Source organism: Pseudomassariella vexata (assembly GCF_002105095.1).
Source record: "Pseudomassariella vexata strain CBS 129021 chromosome Unknown BCR38scaffold_19, whole genome shotgun sequence".
Classification (NCBI taxonomy): domain Eukaryota; kingdom Fungi; phylum Ascomycota; class Sordariomycetes; order Amphisphaeriales; family Pseudomassariaceae; genus Pseudomassariella; species Pseudomassariella vexata.
Genome location: NW_024467974.1, coordinates 86058 through 105724, shown reverse-complemented (window position 1 = coordinate 105724; position 19667 = coordinate 86058). Strand labels below are relative to the sequence as shown.

General features: G+C 49.9%; 7 protein-coding genes across 7 annotated transcripts; 3 read left to right on the top strand and 4 right to left on the bottom strand.

Moving 5' to 3' along the window:
* Positions 1 to 1354: 1354 nt before the first annotated feature.
* On the bottom strand, positions 1355 to 2612 carry BCR38DRAFT_449154 (putative glycerol dehydrogenase Gcy1). Its single transcript, XM_040861267.1, has 2 exons — positions 1945 to 2612; positions 1355 to 1884 (listed from the first exon to the last, which is right to left on the bottom strand). Exons 1-2 carry the CDS (start codon positions 2449 to 2451, stop codon positions 1468 to 1470), a joined length of 924 nt encoding a protein of 307 aa, XP_040710694.1. The 5' UTR covers positions 2452 to 2612; the 3' UTR covers positions 1355 to 1467.
* Positions 2613 to 3961: 1349 nt separating this feature from the next.
* On the bottom strand, positions 3962 to 5366 carry BCR38DRAFT_449152 (uncharacterized protein). Its single transcript, XM_040861266.1, has 2 exons — positions 4452 to 5366; positions 3962 to 4303 (listed from the first exon to the last, which is right to left on the bottom strand). The coding sequence occupies exons 1-2, from the start codon at positions 5036 to 5038 to the stop codon at positions 3994 to 3996; spliced, it is 897 nt and encodes a 298-aa protein (XP_040710693.1). The 5' UTR covers positions 5039 to 5366; the 3' UTR covers positions 3962 to 3993.
* Positions 5367 to 5585: 219 nt separating this feature from the next.
* Positions 5586 to 6579, top strand: BCR38DRAFT_449150 (P-loop containing nucleoside triphosphate hydrolase protein). The gene has a single exon (XM_040861265.1). The coding sequence runs from the start codon at positions 5679 to 5681 to the stop codon at positions 6474 to 6476; it is 798 nt and encodes a 265-aa protein (XP_040710692.1). The 5' UTR covers positions 5586 to 5678; the 3' UTR covers positions 6477 to 6579.
* A 2882-nt stretch (positions 6580 to 9461) lies between these two features.
* On the top strand, positions 9462 to 10865 carry BCR38DRAFT_301695 (glycosyl hydrolase family 76-domain-containing protein; the record flags this gene model as incomplete). Its single annotated transcript, XM_040854565.1, has 1 exon — positions 9462 to 10865. A coding segment is annotated over one exon (1404 nt), but the record flags the coding sequence as incomplete, so codon positions are not given.
* A 2273-nt stretch (positions 10866 to 13138) lies between these two features.
* BCR38DRAFT_401163 (NMDA receptor-regulated protein 1-domain-containing protein) lies at positions 13139 to 16479 on the bottom strand. Its single transcript, XM_040857755.1, has 3 exons — positions 15192 to 16479; positions 14003 to 15139; positions 13139 to 13947 (listed from the first exon to the last, which is right to left on the bottom strand). Exons 1-3 carry the CDS (start codon positions 16093 to 16095, stop codon positions 13502 to 13504), a joined length of 2487 nt encoding a protein of 828 aa, XP_040710690.1. The 5' UTR covers positions 16096 to 16479; the 3' UTR covers positions 13139 to 13501.
* Positions 16480 to 16670: 191 nt separating this feature from the next.
* BCR38DRAFT_449137 (caffeine-induced death protein 2) lies at positions 16671 to 17721 on the bottom strand. Its single transcript, XM_040861264.1, has 2 exons — positions 17431 to 17721; positions 16671 to 17371 (listed from the first exon to the last, which is right to left on the bottom strand). The coding sequence occupies exons 1-2, from the start codon at positions 17495 to 17497 to the stop codon at positions 16854 to 16856; spliced, it is 585 nt and encodes a 194-aa protein (XP_040710689.1). The 5' UTR covers positions 17498 to 17721; the 3' UTR covers positions 16671 to 16853.
* A 380-nt stretch (positions 17722 to 18101) lies between these two features.
* On the top strand, positions 18102 to 19660 carry BCR38DRAFT_461180 (26S proteasome subunit P45 family protein; the record flags this gene model as incomplete). Its single annotated transcript, XM_040862496.1, has 4 exons — positions 18102 to 18403; positions 18460 to 18875; positions 18932 to 19566; positions 19640 to 19660. 4 exons carry the CDS (start codon positions 18102 to 18104, stop codon positions 19658 to 19660), a joined length of 1374 nt encoding a protein of 457 aa, XP_040710688.1.
* Between the last annotated feature and the right edge of the window lie 7 nt (positions 19661 to 19667).

Here is a 19667-nt window from a genome sequence, read left to right as displayed (position 1 = left end):
TCTACCCTGGGCATGGAGGCCACTATGCGGCTGAAGGATATGGTGGCATTTGGGCCAAGGTGATTGTTGCTTGATACACGGTGCCAAAATAGGCCATTGCAGCCGCAGCCACCATTTTGGGCGCTGACTTCAGCTCCTCATGCCAAGATTTGGCGTATGGCAGTCAAGCTGTTGCGTGTTGCTGCTGCTCAAATTGCTGTCAGTCAGTGGATGGAACGCATGGCATGTTTAACTCAAATCTCACCTGCGTATATAGGATGGCACACCTCATGGAACTGTAACTCCTCCCACGGCAATCAAGTATTATTAGCCATATATTCGGTCCAGGATAACAAATCATAAGTATCATACAAAGCCTCAGACTTGCTATGCTCTAATAGCAAGGTTTAATCAATTTGGGCAATCACAAACTATTCGCAGCTTCATCACATAGACGAATGTTGTTGCACAAAATACCCAGCATACCCCGCATGGATTACTAAGGGATTCGATCCTCTATCGATGACTCTGTGGCGATCCTGTCTCGATTGTTGTATCACTCTACTATTCTGTAGGTTGTGTCTGTAGCTATTTTATCTACGAGGAAGGGGTTGACCCCACTAGTGCAATTGCCGCTACACCACTTTCGGCCTAGGGCATAACCGTGGCACTCAATCCCACAATTACTATATAACTTTGTAAATATGCGTCTAGACCATTTGCGTATGTGTTAGGTAGCATTCATTATTAGATGGAGACAAGAAAATACGACACAGTCAACTGCTGAGTGGCAGTATGGCCGGTGCATAGCTTTCTAGTCACGGCCGAGGGCATGTTTGTCGGGGTACTGTATGTCACTGGAATTCTGCAGACATATGGATACATTCACCGTTGTGGGAGGAGGAGGGGGGATAGGTCCGTAGGAAACATTATTATTATTATTATTAAATATGCCGTAGGCTCGAAGCCCCCGGTACCTCTACTAGTACTCCCATATGTCAAACCGTGCCCTAATGGCTGGACTAAATACATACGCTGCGTCGTCGGTTCGCCCTATTGGCAACTGCGTTGCGTTCACTACCATACTACGTTGGTTCTCAACCTACCAACAAAGTCCCCCCTGAGAAGATCGATGCTATCTGGGCCTTGAAGCTGTCCGACCCGTCCCTAGCAGCCACCTTACAATAGTCCCACTAACTACTGGTTCTCCTGTTGCCGTTGCGAGGTCTCTGCGAGAGTATAGTGGCCGCGGTGCGATAGCGGCCCGTAATCGTTCCCTCGGTTCTTCCAACAGCCCGCAAAAGAGGATTACGTGCTCTGCCGTCTCAGGGGCCGTAGGAAACAATGTTGCCACCAATCGTTTTTCTGTGCGTTGTGTTTTATTGAGGTTTTGGATCACGTGAATTATTTTGTATTCTATGTCTAACACATATACTCCGAGCGCTGGCTTGTTGGGGGCATCACGTCGTAAATATATTCTCTGGTGGCTTAATAATCATCACCGAAGAAGACCTTGATAGGCAACCAATCATCGCCGCACATCTTCCCCTTCGACTCAGTCGCCCCAAGGCTGGTCACCTTCTCCAACTCGTCCTTCTCTAGGGACCAGCCGTCCAACGCGAAGTTTGCCGCAATACGCTCTGGGGTTACACTTTTGGGAATGACATCCCAGCCGTTCTGAATACCCCACTGCAGCATGACCTGCTGCGGTGTGACTTCTTTGCCAATCCTCTTAGAAACTTGGTCGGCGACGGAGGTGACCTCGGGCTCCTTGTAGATTTCCAGCTTGGTGCTGCCGAGGCATGAATATCCAGTGACGTGGATACCCTTCTCCTTGCAGTACTGAACCAGCTTGGGTGAAGAGTTCTTGGGATGCAACTCAATCTGGTTGACAGCAGGCGTGTGCTGTTTCCATGAGTCAGTACGTACTGCTCTCTTTCCTCACACCCCAAAACGCAAACATACCTTGCACGAAGGGTCGTTAAGCAACTTCTCCAAGTTCTTGATGCCAAAGTTGCTAACACCAATGTTCCGCACCTTGCCAGTGCCAACCAGCTTCTGCAACTCGGCCCACGTCTTGATGAAGTCCCAGTCGGGCAGGTGCTTCTGGAGGTCGTCCGGGTCGGTACTGCAGGGCCAGTGCATCAGGTACAGGTCGACGTACTCGACGCCCAGATTCTTGAGCGAGGTGTCGATGCCCTCGGCGACGCGCTTGTGCCACGGGTTGTCCAGCTTGGTCGTGATCCAGATCTGCTCACGCGGCACCCCCGAGGCGCGGATGCCCTCGCCTACTTGCTCCTCGTTGCCGTATGCGAATGCTGTGTCGATGTATCGGTACCCTGATTGCAGCGCCGACTTTACTGCATTGATGGTTTGGTCTTTGGGCGATTGCCAAGTTCCCAGGCCAATGGCGGGGATCTTGTCGCCCGAGGCCAGGGTATAGGTCTTCTTGCTGTTCTGGAGTTCGGCCATGGTGACGGTGATGGCGGAGTTGTGAATTTATTTAAGGTTGTATAATGTGAGATGCGGAGGGAAAGAAGTTGGGGAGATTTATCCGGGGTTTGGAAGTACACGAGATCAATTGTCTGGAGGAAAGATTTGGCCTCGGCTGCTGTTTATGACGCAGGTACTTGAGTAACAGAGGTGGGAATTGACCCTCACTATCGTCATTGTGGATGTGGTTATCGCCGCTTCCGGAGCCATCTCCTACTCCACCGCCTTATTTGCTCTTAGTTGTGTGAAGGCAAGGTGCATGACTTGCCACTGCTAACCGCAGGAAAGAACCAAATCGGACCGAAAACCTGGCAAGATAGAGCGTTAGTATACTATTACCCCAGCTGTGGCAGAAGCTGGCTTACACTATGTTCAGCAGTTGCCGGGTTCTTGATCAGATGGATCGGACAGCACCTTGATGCTACAACTTGCGGTCATCGCTGGTTATGGTTTGCTTGAGAAAACTGTACTCGTTATCTGTGCAACATTTGCGAGGCTCAAGCTGGGCCTGCCAGGCCACTTATTCTCCTGAGATTCCAATTTCAAATACCATCGTGAAATAGTGGATGCATATTCCAAGCTGTAGTAGCTAATCATGATGGGGAAAAACGGCATTAAATACATATACCCAATTTTGTTTTAATGATGATCCGGGAACTGTGTTACTCGAGATTGAAGGGGTATTTTGTAATTGTTGCACGAGCTTAAAAAGTGTAAACCCCTACTTGTACCGGACTTATTGCAAGCTATAATAAAGCCTTGAATTAAACGAGTCTCTGTCCTCTGACATCAAAAAGACTGAAGGTGGCCATAAGGGTCTTACGTATGGAAAAATGTGCTTCTTGGTTCCATATTTTGAGAATGCTGATCATGTTTGAGTATAACAGAGGCTGATCCATCAGAGAATCTGAGGCACAGGGTCCAGCATCCTGTCAACTGGCTGTTGTAGCCAGAAGCGGGAAGATCAGAAAAAACAGTCATTGGAGGCCAAAGACTGATGCGGTCCGACAAGATCGAAAATGAGGTGAAAGAAGGGGTAGGACAGAGAAAAGAAGAGGACGGGTGGGAAACTGAATGTAGCATTGGTTTTGACGATGACGATGGAGATGAAATGCCGACATATGACACAGTATCAGTTACTGCACCAAAAGCAACTGTTCGGAAGCTCAAAGTATGATTCTGGCACAGTGGTGGGCTGCTTTTGTCACTGGCTACCTGGTCTTTGTTTGCTATTTGGACTCTTATCTCAACTCGGTGCTCAATCATTAGGCCGTCTTTGATACTTTGAGTAGAAGGTTTGATTTTCACATACAAAGTTCTATAAGACTTATGAGCATTTTCGAGGGACGCATACGAACTAAATGGCCCCTGAACGCTGGGATGCTGTAACTCGTGGGTAAATGTACATCATTCGCGTAAACGATGTAAATCGCTTCTTTTCATGAACTTATCTTCACACTTCCAGCATATAGCTCGGAAGAAGTATTCACGACACGAACGCCAGATACTCGGTTTTCCTGTCTAAAACAAAGTCTGCCCCCCATCAACCAACAGATCCGCCCCAGTCATATACCTCCCCGCCCTCGACGCAAGCAAAACCACCGCGCCGACAACCTCCTCGGGCACGCCCATCCGTCCCATCGGATGTCTCTCATTCCAAATTTTCCTCGCCACATCCAGTCCATCTCCCTCGTTCAGGATGGTATCCATATACCCGGGGCTGATACTGTTCACCCTCACGCCATCCCGCGCCCATTCAGCAGCAAGCGACTTGGTCATAGCGATGACAGCCGCCTTGGAAGCATTATACGCTGCCTGCGGCTGGGGGAAGCTGCTCAACTCTTGGCGTCAGTAATGCTACTTGTATCTGATCATAGGGGGACGAAGTAATATCCTATGAGGTAAGACAACGTTTGGCAAATTCATCAACCCCTGAGATACGAGATATAAAGAAAATATGGTCTCGGGGAGTTACTCACTTCACCGCATGCCCGGAGATAGACGCACAGAAGACGATACTGCCCCCTTTTCCGCCAGCAGCCATGGCATTCCGCGCCGCCTGCGCACACAAGAACGACCCCGTCGTGTTGATATCCAGCACACGCCGCCACTCCGCCACAGAGACTTGAGCAGCATGGGCGCAGCTAGCCACGCCGGCGAAAGTAAGCAGAATGTCCACACTCCCCAGTTTCTCGGCGGCGGCCTCGACGGATGTCTTGACCTCTTCTGCGTCCGTGACGTTCACCTTGGCGAAATATATTTTGGCTACCGGGAACTCGGCTTGAAGGGTATCTATCTTGGTCTTTGCCGCCAAGGGGTCGAGGTCGAAGATCATGAGACCATCTAGCCCGTGCTCGAGGAGGGCGCGGCAGACGACGAAGCCAATGTCACCCGCGCCGCCCGTCACGATGGCGTTGCCCGAGATTTGGAAGCGGGCTTGGGCCCGAGCGGCGGGGGAGCAGGAGGTGTTGGCGGGGTGGGGCGCTGTAAGGGGTGAACTGGCTTTGCTCAGGGTCATCGTGGGGATGACCCGGGATGTGAGTTCGGCGCGCTCCGTGGCGCTCATGATTGCGGTAAGGTCTGGGATGAGGGGTAATAGAGGAGAGACGGATGAGGTTAGGATTGGATTGAAGTATTGTGTATTTCAAAGCAGGCCATACGCACCGCGAAACTGATTATAGTATTTTGCTGGATGCCGGCACCGGATGATGCAAGGAGTATACAGAATTATGATTTGCTATAGTTGGGTGAGAGTATCCCGATGCACGACCTGCTACGATATATTATATCCACTTCACATCCTGGTGACACCTCATTCTGCGTCCAAGGCCACCCTTCTGACGAGTAAGATGTGGCTTGAAAATACGACTCGGAAGCATTGCAGTTGGTTGGCACACAATGGTTTGGCGGTATCATGTGGAGACAGCCGCTGCTGTTCAGCACCTTAAGATCCACTAGAAAGCCACCGGCGCACAGTGGGCCGAGGGTGACAGTGACCCCGATGCCCAACACGACGTCATGTCATTCTTTTCAAGTCCGGCAGACAGTCATCCGGAGTCGCGGATTTAATACCTAGTACGGCCTCGGCAGACGGCACTACCGGAGCGTTGGGTGATACTTTGAAATTCAATATGTGAAGCTTGTATATACTCATGTTACTAAGCTGGTACCAATAATATGCAAAAGAATATCGCACATTGCCTACAATGGAGCCCATCTACACATCCTTGACAGATCGCGCCCGCAACCTGCAACAAAATACCGAGCGCAACAACTCTTCTGAATCACAAAATGTCCCATGGCGAGCAGTGATTGCCCTCGCCGGTCCGCCGGGCTCCGGCAAGTCTACCATAGCAGCAGAGGTCGTCCACCGCCTCAACGCCGGCCGAGTCACGCCGGCCGCTGCCGTGGTGCCTATGGACGGATTCCATTACTCTCGTGCGACTCTGGACAGCTTTCCCAATGCAGCAGAAGCCTATGCCAGGCGAGGCGCGGCTTGGACGTTCGATTCCGCCGGGGTGGTCGCCTTATTTAAAGCCCTTGATGCGGGAAAGATGATTCCACGGGAGGAGGCGCCGGTTGTGCGAGCACCGAGTTTTGATCATGCACTGAAGGATCCCGTGGCGGATGACATTACTATTCCTTCGAGTGTGACGCTGGTCATATTGGAGGGAAATTGGCTCTTGTACGACGAGGATCCGTGGCGGAAGATTGCTGGGATGGTGGATGAGACATGGTTCGTTGACGTCGACAGGGATATTGCGCGGAATAGGGTGGCGAGGAGACATATTCGAAGCGGGATCGAAACAACTTGGAATGACGCGCTGGCCAGGGCGGAGGACAATGATATACCCAATGGCGACGATGTGAGAAGGACACTCATAAAGCCGCATGTGACCGTAAAGAGTGTGGAGGAGAAGAGTTTCGAGAGAGATGATGAGCTTATAGGGAATAACACGGCTGCGGTGCCCGTAGTGTCATCGGTGAACCGAGTAGGAAGTTGATCAATGAAAGCATTTTTGATGACTTAATATTCATGGCCTCCAGGGGTTTGAGGCTTTGGAAAGACCATGATTAAAACTAAGGTTAAAGATAAGATGATCCGGAAATTTGAATTATTACAGTGACTGCGATAGAATTTGGGATGAGAAAGCCGCTGTGTAGCGCACTTGATAGCATTCCCCTGGGCTTGAAGTATCATACGCAGAACAGTATCATTTCGAAACCGAGGCAGATACCCAGACACTCTTTTATCTGAAGAACTCTAGTATATAACATGAATGATCTTAACTACTGCATGCATCCGTTGGGGTACCGTTCAAAACGCCGCCGATGCTTCCAGAAAGAGGCATGGGAAAAGAACGAACGGCGTGAAGGTACTGTATCTACAGAGGATTGGATTTATATCTTTCGATAATAAGTATGGCTAACGTGGTTTGACACCGAGTCGCGCATATCACCGAGTCGCGCACTTTTTACCACACTATAATTTCAAGTTCAATTAAAAAGCCACAACAGACTGAAGTTTATTGAAATTTATTCAGAGCTATATACATCTGACAATTATAGTTCGACCTGACAAGTCTTTACATTATGTCCGGTCTTCTTACACTTACTGCATCGTCGTACAGTCGACGGACCAGCCTTTTCTTTACCCCCCCTCGAGCGCTTGTCCTCCTTTACCTGGGCCTCCGCGTCCTTCCGGGCCAAAATGTACAGGGCATCATCGACAGTAAGTGCACCTCCTTGCAGGACACGCGATTTTTTTGCCCTCCAATGCTTGCTTAGTGCCTCATTTGCCTTGCGAAGGGTGGAGCACTCAGCCTTCAAGAGGGTATTCTCATGGGCTAATCGAGTTATACCCTTCGCAAGGTGGCCAACAGCATCAAAAATTAGGGTCGGAGAGCTTCCCTGATGTCTGGCGATTCAGCGATTGACAAAATCGGACTGCGAGAGAGCCTCTGTCGGGTTATTTGGCGTTTGCGAAACCCAAGGGTCAGCATCTAGAAGAGAGGGGCTAACGGGTGTAGGCGACCGAATCCTAACATCCAGCTTCGAGATAACGGCTTCAGGGTCGTGGGGGACTAGGCCGGCCCCTCGAAACCCTGCCTTGATGTTTTTGTCGGTTATTGTCTTTAAATAAGCCTCCTTAAAAGCGATAAAGAACTCGACCTTAGTAATGTGGTTAATATGGGACTTGATAAATATATCAATCTCTCGACCGTATATACGTTTCAAGACCCCAAAGCACCTGACATCAAGTGGCTGGGTTAGATGAGACGAGTGCGGGGGCAGACTGATAGTAATAATGCCGTTAGACTTGCAATAAGACTCGAAATCGGCCGATGTATGACTCTCATGCCCGTCCAATACTAACAGCCGATACACGCCTCTTTTGGTCGAGATAGTGTGCTTGTTGAAATGTTTGATCCAGTCTAGACCAGTCTCGTTGTTCGTCCACCCGTTTTCGGTCGGTTTGACTACCCCATCGGCTGGTAGGTCCCCTCAGTATACCAATTAGCAAGGTGATAGTTCCCTTGAATTACCAGAAATGGCGGGATGCCGCGACCCTCCGAATTGGCACAGGTAATCGCCTTGGCCCATTCCCGGTTACCTGGCTGGACCTTCTTGCCTCTACCATTACGTTCAGACGAGGTAACGACCATCGAGCGTTGAATAACGCCCATCATAAAGCCCGTCTCGTCGAAGTTCCACATATCGCACTCCTGGATCCCGTATTTGGCCCTCATATTCGATACAAGCCGGAACCAGTCCTCAATAATCTTTGGATCCTCGCAGAGGGCCCTCTGGAAGTCATACGAGCGAGAAAAACGCGTCTGTAACTCTGGGGTTCGCTTTACAAAGCGATGAGCCCAGAGCTTGCCGACGCGTCGGGTACCCCGCGTCGCAAGAATGGAATTGGCCATATCTTCCACACCCTCTAGCCGGGGAGGAAACCCTCTTAAATATAGGTCAAGTACGTGGGGTACGACCGTGGATTCTGTCACGGAGTGACGACTCGGGTACACCGTATAGCTTTGCTGCTCGACGTTGGCTCGGCAAGGTTGATTTTGGCTTCTTGGGTTTGAACTGACATGGTGTTGTTGTTGAGGAAATAAGTGTTGAAGTCAAAAGGTTGGAAAAGTTGAAAAAGTGCGCGACTCGGTGATATGCGCAACTCGGTGTTAAACCACGTTAAACCTAGTAAAGCAACCTTTTCTCCGCCATGAAGCACGATTACTCTACACTCAAGGGCCGCTTCTGGGAGGTATGTTTGCCCACTCGTTTGGAAGTGGGAAGTGACAACCTGCGGGGAATGTTCTTGTAAAATTTGCTTCGGAGAAACTCGAGTGGCGAAACCGAATTTTGCCGTGCCTTTTCATTCTAGACGCATCGAGGAATCCGTGTGCTGCGAGATATGACGCGGGCGAGATGCGGGCAGCGCTAGCCTGACTCTGGGACGAAAAGATTTGGTAAAAGATGATCTGGCCGCTTAGATTTGATTGGATAGTATTTCTATACAATTAATGGACAGAAAAGGTGTCAAATCAATAGTTAAAACTTCCTTCGCAACTGTCAAGGCGTGATATATAAGATGGTACCTGCTGGAGAAGTTGACCTATACCCACCTCTGCATTTCACTACCTCGAGTCAGCACCACAAGCAAGCAGTAAAGCCGTATCTGATAAGTGAAGGCAGAATTAGCTCCCACCATGGCTCCAAAGCATTATATTTTGGTGAAAGGTCTGCTTTCGGAAAAAGCCCTTGCAAACCGACTTAGACGCTAGAATTGAATGCACTGAATCAGAACCAATTTTCTCCAAATATACCTGAACAGCAGCTGTAATCTAAGATTCTAACCCCCTGTCTTCAAATGTTACAATCTCTTAGACGTCACCATGAATTCCTTGGTCTTATACATTGTATGGCTATTGGCCTTATTGAAGGCGGCGACATGCGCCCCGCACGTAATAGACCGAAACGTGCCAGCAGACTCACGGTTGTTCTCGAATTTCACTACATCACTCGAGACGTGGCAGAGTGGATTCTTCCCGATCGAGTGGGTGGAAACAAACGCATGGATAGCAGCTTTCTTTGGGACGATGCTGTCGTCCTCCATTCGGACAATAAGTGCTTCATTAGCAACGAATGGCACCTTCTCCGATTCTGGCAAGCAACATGTGGTTGAATACTATGATCAAGTGCAACAATATTTTGGCATAGAGCCGGCAGTTTCTCTGTATACCGAAGGGTATGATGACGTACAATGGGTGGTGCTGGGATGGCTAGAGGCCCTCCGAGCTCTGGAGGACTACAAACAGCACTCAGGGATCAACCTCGGCCAGGACGACATCGAGAAATATGCTCATCGAGCGCATGTTTTCTATGACCGAATCATGGATAAGTACGAAACCTCGCTTTGTGGAGGTGGCATCACTTGGAGTCCGAAATTCGAGACCTACAAGAACGCCATCACCAATGAGCTCTACATCGCCACTTCAGTCGGTATATATCTATACCACCCAGGTGATTCTGACACCAGTGGTATCGGCACGAGGCCACCGTTGATACCCCCTCTTTTCAGCCATGACCCAGAACTCCTTCAAAAAGCAAAGATAGCGTATGGCTGGTTCATGAGCCAGGGATTCTTCAACGAAGAAGGCTTGATTATTGACGGATTCCACATCTCACCCAACCAAAGCACCTGTGATAAACGCGACACTATGGTTTGGAGCTACAACCAAGGCGTGATCTTGTCTGCCATGCGCCAGCTCTGGGAGGCCACAGGCGATGACCGCTACCTCAACGACGGCTACGCCTTGATCGGTTCCACGATCAAAGCTACAGGATGGCTCGGCTCCGCGAATCTGATCGACTGGACATGGCGCGGTCTGGGTCGCCACGGCGTCATGGAGGATGTATGCGATTCGAGGGATGGGTGCGACAGGGACCCGAGGACATTTAAGGGGATCTACTTCCACCATTTGAAACAGTTCTGCGAGCCGTTGCCCACAGATAACGCGGCTGTTCCTGGCGTGACGTATGTAGCGCCCAAGAATTTGGCCGCTTCTCACACTGCTCTGTGTAAGGGGTATCAGCCGTGGGTTGAACACAACGCACAGACTGCCCTCAGCACTAAAGACTCTGCTGGTATTATGGGTGGCTGGTGGAATGAGAAAGCCTGGATTGTAATGAGATCGGAGGCAAGTAAGGCCGCTGCTCCTTTGCCTGAGGGTGCTGTGTATTCTAGAAACTACAGGGAGGTTAATGGGAGCCATCATTGGTCTAATGAACCCAGCAGGGGGAGGAGAAGTCCAGCGGGGGATAGCAAGGAACATTCGGTGGAGACTCATATGTCTGGTTTGTCCGTTGTCAAGGCTGCTTGGGACCTCTATCAACTCTGATGTCGATTAGGGAGAAGGGAAATGGAAGAACAAAATAACACAATATTACTCTAGGGTCATAGTCCGTTCGAACTGCTTTTAGTATTTTGACCTAATTATCGATTAATTCATGATTCTCATATTTGGCTTGGTCTCTCCCCCTCCCCTCTTTTCAGTGTTAACCTCACAAAACGCCAAACCATGACGTACTGATCAGGCTTTTCTAACCATGCAATCCGAGCCAAATACAAAGACACCAGATTTTCTACATTGAACAGCCAATATGGTAAATCCAATCAAGATCGCTGAAATCGCATATCGTCCGAAGACGGTAATATCCAATAAATAGGGGTATAATTGGAAAAAACGTTTTCGAGACTAATTTCAAGGATTGTGCAAAAGAAGACGAAATAGAAACCATAATATACCACTGACCTCATAAGTGACCAATAAAACACGGCTTTCACATAATATCCTACAGAGCTCGTTTCTACATGAGAATAAGAAATGAACATGTATATAACTTGGCAGTGATTGCAGAAGATGATTCACTACATAGGTTTCTAATTTGTATATTACGCCTCGCATGGTATACAACTGCCCGACGTGCTTGTGCGGATGATGCCAACGAAGTGGTGCATTGTCCTGCCGTGTCTTCACGTTTGGTTTAATGCGCTTCTACGTCTTCGTCAATGTAGTGATCTTAGCCTGAGCGATCACCATACGCTAGAACGCTAAGGTCGTGTCGTATTTCATTTGTGAGAAGGCAACAGAGGCGACTCGACCCGTTAATGAGCATCTTTAAACTTGGACTGCGCCATGTCAGATGGCACTTAACTTCATTACATCAACCGAAAAGGCACCTGCGAATTGTTTCATTAACGTAGTATCATACGATTCACAGCGTGATGATGGTGGTCTATAGCTTATTCGAGGATTACTATATTAGTAGTAGCGGAAAGTACTCCCCCAACGAACTCTCACCAAACTCCCGCCACGAAAATAGGATTGCAATCATAGACTTCGAGTTCTTCTAGCGTCTCTAAACATGTGACGACTTCCACGGCTAAGGTGACGGACATATTGAGTCTTGATCACTGCAATGATCAACGGCGGCGTCTCCAAGTGGGCTCATGGTACTTGCACTCGATGGCGCAGGCGGGGTGTCGTCCCCAAAGTTATCTTGAGAGTTAGCAACTGGCTGAGTGTCAACGGTAGCGTTTAACTTGCCTCAGAGATCTGGGCAAAGTTATTTCCATGGAACTCGCAGAGTTCGACGAGTAAGGAAAGCCCTTCTGCAGTCCTTCAGCAACGAAGTCCTCAATGTTGAATATAGCACATCTAACTTTTGCAAGTAGGCTTCTAATCCATAGATTTTTAATTGCAGGTCGCTTGTTGAAATACTAGCCTCTGAGCAGTCGTCAGTGTACACCATGTCTTTCGTGTTTGTTACCTCTAAAGTCTGCTGGAAGCATTTGCAAATACCAGTCTGACCACCCAGTCCACTTGATGCATTCACTTTCCTCGGTCACCTTAAATTTCGTGCACAAGACCCTATAATGTGTTTGGGACAAGGACATATAAGAGGTGAGAGAAACGACAAGGCTTGAAAATACTCGGGGCGGCTTGGGGAATCTATCCATCTCCGGTATTTCCAATCACGAGGTCAAGCATGATAGTTGACTAGGGAGAAAATCGGCCCCTCCGCCATTTGATACCAAATACGAAATTCAGGCTGCGATGCGAGGCCCATGAAGGAAATGTGAAAAAATGCAGTATGAACCTTCGGTGTGTCGCTGGGACACAATAGCATCCTTGCATACACACTTCGACACAACAAGAAAAGCCCGCTTCCAAGCAACAGAGGTCTGTGAAAAAGACGATCTGAAGTAAGCTATAATACCTCCCGTGTCTGTCTATACATGCATTGTATGGAAGAAAAGGGGCCCGCCCAGGTTCATTTCGTAGCACACCGATCAACTGGACGACGAGATATACCGCGTCCTTAGCCGCGTGCTGGTGGAATGATGACGCAACAGAAACACCTTGCTTGACATTCTAGAAGTTGGAAACTTCACTGATGGATTCTTGAGCTGGAAGTGGCCCACGAGACATGATAAGAATTTTCAGGTGGTAGTGGGGGAGAGGTACAGAAGACTTAGTGGTGCTCTTGTTCGGTATCAGCTGTACACAAACTTTACTGCGGCAAGTCGCCGGTAAACTTGAACATAAGGGTTGTTACAGTTAATCCACGATAAGGGGGGCCAGGAGTGTCTACGTAACCGGTACTCGCACTTGAGCGATAAATCGATGCTATTTTCTTTATTTGGTTCGATGACTTGTCGAACATGCATGTGCACATCCAGCTTCAGTTAAACACATACTGTCATGCAGTCAATAATGTTACTTCATGCCTATACGTATGCAATCGTTAGTCTACTCTCCGAATTTTGTTTCTTGCTTGAGATGCTTTTTCTCTTAACCGCCTTTGGCCACCTCACTACAAACGTATTGAGGCGTGATCAATGTTCTTCCCGTGCAAGGATTGGTCCATCCTCAGCCTCATCGAAAGTCCACCGGCTGGAGATCAAAACAAATTCACCGACTTGGCCCAAGGGCTCGAATAATCCATCAGCCAAGGCAACCTACGCGAAGGCGGTGACCTCGGGCCACATGCTAAGGCACTTGGCCTTGAATTCCTGGGCCTCTTTGCTCCTCCAGTTCTTCAGAACGTCCAAGGCTAATTTGGCATCCTCAAACTGCACACCCTTGATATCCAACAGCTTGAGAAAATCCTTCTCACAAGTGGCTTGGTCATCGCCAAGCAGCTTCCGTGTGTTGACAGCTGCGATGACGTGGAGCGAGGAATCCTTGTGCTTGGCCTCGAAGTCGGTGTTGTACTTCTTGAGGTCCGTCGAAGGGGGAATGACGGTGAATTCAGCCTTCAAAACTTCCTGGACCTTAGGAGGCAGGGAGTCTAGTTTGGAGTTGAGCGCATGGCGGAAGCCAACGGCTTGCTCGTGCACGCGAGGATGTTCCGGATCTAAAGCGAGGGCAGCGTTGAGACAACGGAGGGCTAGGATGTATTTTTCTATAAATAGTCAGCATACAGCTAGAGCGATGCATTACGCGAATGGATAACTTACCTCGCAGCAAGTACACCTCGAACCCAGCGATCTGGACATCAATAAGCTGAGGGCTGTGCTGCAGCAAGTGCAGCAAGAACTTCGTCGCTTCACCCAACGGGTCAGTTGTTGCACTGAGCTTAGCGCCATTGGGATCATCGTCCTTCTTCTTGGTCTCATCCTCCACCTTCTTGCCTTTGTTAGGGTCTTGCTTGGCTGCTCGCTCTGCTGCCTCTCGTTCTGCCTTTTGGGCGTCTTTTCGTGCCTTCTTCGCAGCCTTCTTACGCTCCACGGCATCCTCACCATTGACATCGGCAGAGCCATTTACCCCATTGGACAGATGTTTGTTGTTATGCATACTGATGTACAAGTTAACCGCGTCAAGAGCAGCTCGGCTGTAGAACGGGTGCTCGCGCACGTGATCCTCCCATCGAACCATGTCGACATAGGCGCGGATCTGACCCTTTCGGAGGGAGAAGCTGTGGAAGTCAAACTGATCCTCCTGCCACACGTCGAATATGTTATAGACAGTGTGAAAGCGCTTCAAAGCCAGGCCCACATTGCCTTTCCGTGCTTGGGCTTCGCCATCTTCGGTCATGAACCATACACATTGCATGTCCAATAGATCAGCGAGCGGGCCACCAGGTGAGTCGTTCCTGGTGAACAAGCCCAGTGTCTCCAGTGCCTTCGTTGTCTCGTCGTTGCGCAGCTGGTATTTTGCTGCCTTCGTATTGATGTATCGATCCTTGAGATCGAGGTTGCGCGCCTTGTCCATGGTCTCTGATGCCTTTTGTGTGTTGCCATAATGCTTCCATATCCTAGCCTTTGTCATGTGGAACTCCAGGTTGTTTGGTACCAGTTCTAGTCCTTTGTTGACAAACTCCATTGCTTTGGTAAGGTCCCGAGATAGGTGGTAGTTGTAATGTTGTGCAAGATAGTAAAGTGCCGCACCCTCACCCTTGGGAGTCTCGCCATCGACGGCTTCTTTCTCATCCTTGCTGGTGCTTTTCGCGTCTAAGTACTCATGCGCAACTGCGCCGAGAGTGTCCTTCTTGAACGAGTCTGTGTACAGATGCTTCAGGTTTGCAAATGTTGATGGCACACCCTTGTTCAACATTAGGGATAAATACGACTTAGCTGCTTCTCGGAAGTTGTCGCCTATGATTACGATCAGCCCATTGCATTGCTGAGAGTGGCGAGGCTTACGTACCAGTCAAGAAGTCTAAAGGCAATCGTCTTGCAGCATCACAGCGCGGGTTCTTCTCAGCATATTCGTCATAAACAGCTTTCTTCGCAGCTTGGTCATCTGCAGCAATGTCCAGCACCTCCACATATTTGTTGTAGTAGTCCGGATGTTCCGGGTTTCGGTCCAGCAGCGTTCGGTATGCTTTCGCAGCATCTTCCTTCTTTCCAAGCTTGGCAAGGTACTCTGCGCGACACTCAAGGTAAGCCAGGCGATCCAGGTTATGCTTAGCAGCCGATTCTAAGTGATCTAGGGCCCTTTGGTAGTCTCCTTGCTCAGCAATGATGGAGTTCTTGTACATGACAGCCTCTGAGTTCTCGTAGTCGGTTTTAGACGGTGGAGTCTTGAGCGACTCCTCGTACGTTGTCAGAACCTTTTCAGCCTGCGCCAGGTCTCCTGCTAGGTGATGGGATACTGCAAGCGCAGTCCAGTTTTGTCGAACCTGGGATCTGGCCTGGAGCATAGCTGTGCGACTCTGGACGTATCCCTGGTAGTCGCGCATCTGAACTTGCAGGAAGGCCAGATCTCTCTGTATCTGTAGAGAGTCCGGCTCCAGCTTCAAAGCTGATTTGTACGCCTTGATGGCCTCCTCAAAGTTCTTCTGGTGGCGGTAGAGCAGCCCATAAACGTGCCAACATATATGCGACTTCATGTCGGCCATCAGGGCTTCCTTGCCCAAGGCAAAAGCTTCGTCCGTCTTCCCTTGCTGGTTGATGATCAGAGCCTTCATGGCCATTGTGTCGCCATGTTTGGGGTTCTTCTTAAGGATCTGCTCGGCCGCCTTGAGTCCACGCTTGTACTGCTTGTCTTCATAGTTGCGAATGACCTGGCGAAAGAGAGAGTTCTCCTTCGCGCTGAGAGGTTGAGGCATGCTATTGGGTTGGTTTCGGCGCAAGGGCCGGAGAGGAATAACTGCACGAGATGTGACTCGCCGATGGCTCTGGCCGAATGCGTCGGTATGTATAGTGTGACTAGAGGATGTTGGGGCGAAGCTCTACGTTCTGGATGTGGTGGGCGCGGGTTCGTTTAATGCGGCAGGTAGGAGGTGTTGGCAAGCTGACTTTGCAAAGGCTGCAGACTGTATGCCGAGTTAGAGGGCTTCGGCGTCGGGGACAAGTCACACAGGATGGAGAGGTGAATCCAGAAGTCGCAAGCTGCTCGGATGGTCGCTCACTGAGCTTTCAAATCGTGGAGTTGTTCAGAGAGTTGAGCCTGCCGGCAGGTGGGATATCCCGAAACTGGAGATCTTTAAAAGTGGTCGCCGACAATTTTCCGGCTGTATCATTCTCAGGCAATCACGGCCATCTATCTTTCTTCAAGCTTCCCAGCATACAAAAAGCACTGTTATTGATGAATTGGATGAGGTATGACACCTTGGATGCGATTTTCAAAAGTCTTTAATCTCTACTAGCGAGAAGAACGAGTGGAATAACACACCGCAATTACGTATGGACATCGGTGATGAGGACTTGATGGTCGCAACTAATACAATCTGCAATATCTGATACATTGAATTTGTGCTCATCTATTGGTACAGTGGCAAGTTCATAGCTAGATAGTACTCGTACAAGGTATACACTTCGTTTCGCTGCCGCTCCAGTCCGACTCTCGACTGGAACATGAAATGAGTTAAGGAGACGGTTTCCGCTGCCGATCCCTCCACTGACTAAGTGCTTGATCCGAATCCTCTGTTGCATCACCGCATCGTTCCCTAATAACTCCCCACGTCTGTGACCTCACGATGGTCTCGACGCCTCTCTCCTGCCTGAGTAACGTGGCCAGCTGCTGTGTCCGGGGCTCCCGAGGGAAGTAACGGGCTGAATAGGGATCTAGCCGCTCGTTGACCACGCGTTCCCGATACCGCAACGACTCTGCTTCCCTCAGTGTTGTCTCTGGATCATTTGGGTCTGGACTTGTAGCGACATATGCGCAGTATGCCAATATGTCGGATCTAGACTGCCACGAGGGAAACAGCACTTGATCTTTGAAACCCTGGCAAACTCTGGGGTCAATCGACCGCTGTGGATCGCGGGGCACTCGAGTGGAAGTTGAGTGCGGATCGAAGCCTGTCTTAGCCGGAGTTACGAGAGCATTGAGATTCTGGGTGATGGAATCGTCAACAGCAGCCCGTGACAACCGTAGAAAGTCTGGTAGGCTTGTCAGACCGTGACGCGCAAACATGACAGGCTGGGAAGCATCATCGCACCTCTTAGGGCTACTGTAGAAAAGCAGAATTGCGGCGTCAGCCCTGGCTGGGTTGGGATATCGGTCATGATATCACTAGGTGAAGAAGACGGACGGGCCTCTCGAGTGACATCCGTCAAAGGAGCCGGTCGTTTGGACCAGAGTAGGCTTGCCAGCGTGACGGTTTACAATCGCAATTACCTATGTAACTAAACGATCAATTGCGGGGTTTGCTTTCTCAAATATTGGTTGTATAAAGCTCCAAAAGCTAAGTCCATTTCAATAGAAGTGATGACGGCTAGGATGTCCAAGCTCCAAAAGAAAGCAGCAACGACCCGATCGTCTTCTTCCAGGATTGGAGTTTTGACCAAATTGCATTTAAGCCCTAGCGACTCTCCCGGAAAGACGCTCAGCACCACCGATAGCTCCAGTACTAGTGCCCCGGTCTGTGCATCAGGCTGATTACGCGACGGCACGCCTGCCTTGCAGCTTCTGGCCTTGCGGTTTGGAGCTCACTTCATCCAGCACAATTCGATTCGCCGTCAAACACACTACAACATCGCCCGACTTGGACCACCAACCACATTTACCATTTACTCATTCAGGCGACAGGCATCCTTAATCCATCATCGTCCCACTTGGCACATTCAATCACCTTCCTCTCCATATAACACCATGTCGAGCTCACAAGATATGGATCACGTAGCTCAGCGGGATCCCGATGACAAGAAGGACGACCGCAAGGAAGATGGCGAGGAGGATGGCAACAAGAAGCCGAGTGCAGATGGCGATGCCGAGATGAATGACGCCGAGCCTGAAGAGGACATTTTGGACGATGAACTCCTGAGCCTGAGCACCCAAGATCTGCAGACGCGGAAACGGCTACTGGAGAACGACGCACGAATCATGAAGAGCGAATACCAGCGTTTATCGCACGAGAAGGCGACTATGGGCGAGAAAATCAAAGAGAACATGGAGAAGATCGCCAATAACAGGCACGTCCCATGCACCGAGCCTCGTTCGTGCTATTGCTAATCTGCGCTTTCCCCAGGCAACTTCCGTACCTCGTTGGAAACGTCGTCGAGCTTCTTGATCTTGATCCGACCGCCGAGTCTTCCGAAGAAGGCGCCAACATTGACCTGGATGCGACAAGAGTCGGCAAGTCAGCTGTCATCAAGACGTCCACGAGACAAACCATCTTCCTGCCGCTCATTGGCTTGGTCGACCCGGAGAACTTGAAACCGGGCGATCTCATCGGTGTGAACAAGGACTCCTACCTCATTCTTGACACATTACCCGCCGAATATGACAGCCGTGTCAAGGCAATGGAGGTGGACGAGAAGCCGACGGAAAAGTACAGCGATGTCGGTGGGTTGGACAAGCAAATAGAGGAGCTGGTGGAGGCCATTGTATGGCCTATGAAAGAGGCGGAGCGGTTCAAGAAGATTGGCATCAAGGCACCGAAGGGTATGATTTGCCTCATTGTTACTACATTATTATATGCTGACACGGATCTTCTGTAGGTGCACTGATGTACGGACCTCCAGGAACCGGAAAGACCCTGCTAGCCCGAGCCTGCGCCGCGCAAACCGATGCCACCTTCCTCAAGCTTGCCGGACCCCAGCTGGTGCAGATGTTCATTGGCGATGGTGCAAAGTTGGTGCGGGACTGTTTCGCGCTGGCAAAGGAGAAGGCCCCAGCGATTATCTTCATCGACGAATTGGACGCAGTAGGCACGAAGCGTTTTGACAGTGAAAAGAGTGGTGACAGAGAAGTGCAGCGAACCATGTTGGAGCTGCTGAATCAGCTCGATGGTTTCGCTTCAGACGACCGAATCAAGGTGCTTGCCGCAACGAATCGTGTGGACGTACTTGACCCTGCTCTGTTGCGCTCTGGTCGTCTGGATCGCAAGATCGAGTTTCCCTTGCCTAACGAGGAAGCGCGTGCTCAGATCTTGAAGATTCACTCCCGCAAGATGAAAGTTGACCCTAATGTCAACTGGGGCGAGTTGGCCCGCAGTACGGACGAATTTGGCGGTGCCATGTTGAAGGCTGTGTGCGTCGAAGCTGGTATGATCGCCCTGCGCATGGGTAAGAACAAGATCAGCCACGAGCACTACGTGGATGCTATTGCGGAGGTCCAGGCGAAGAAGAAGGATGTAAGTCTAGTCTTTACCTTCCAGACCATTCTGTCACTTCCCCAACAAGAACAGAGACTGATCATATGTCTAGACGGTGAACTTCTATGCATAATTCCGCC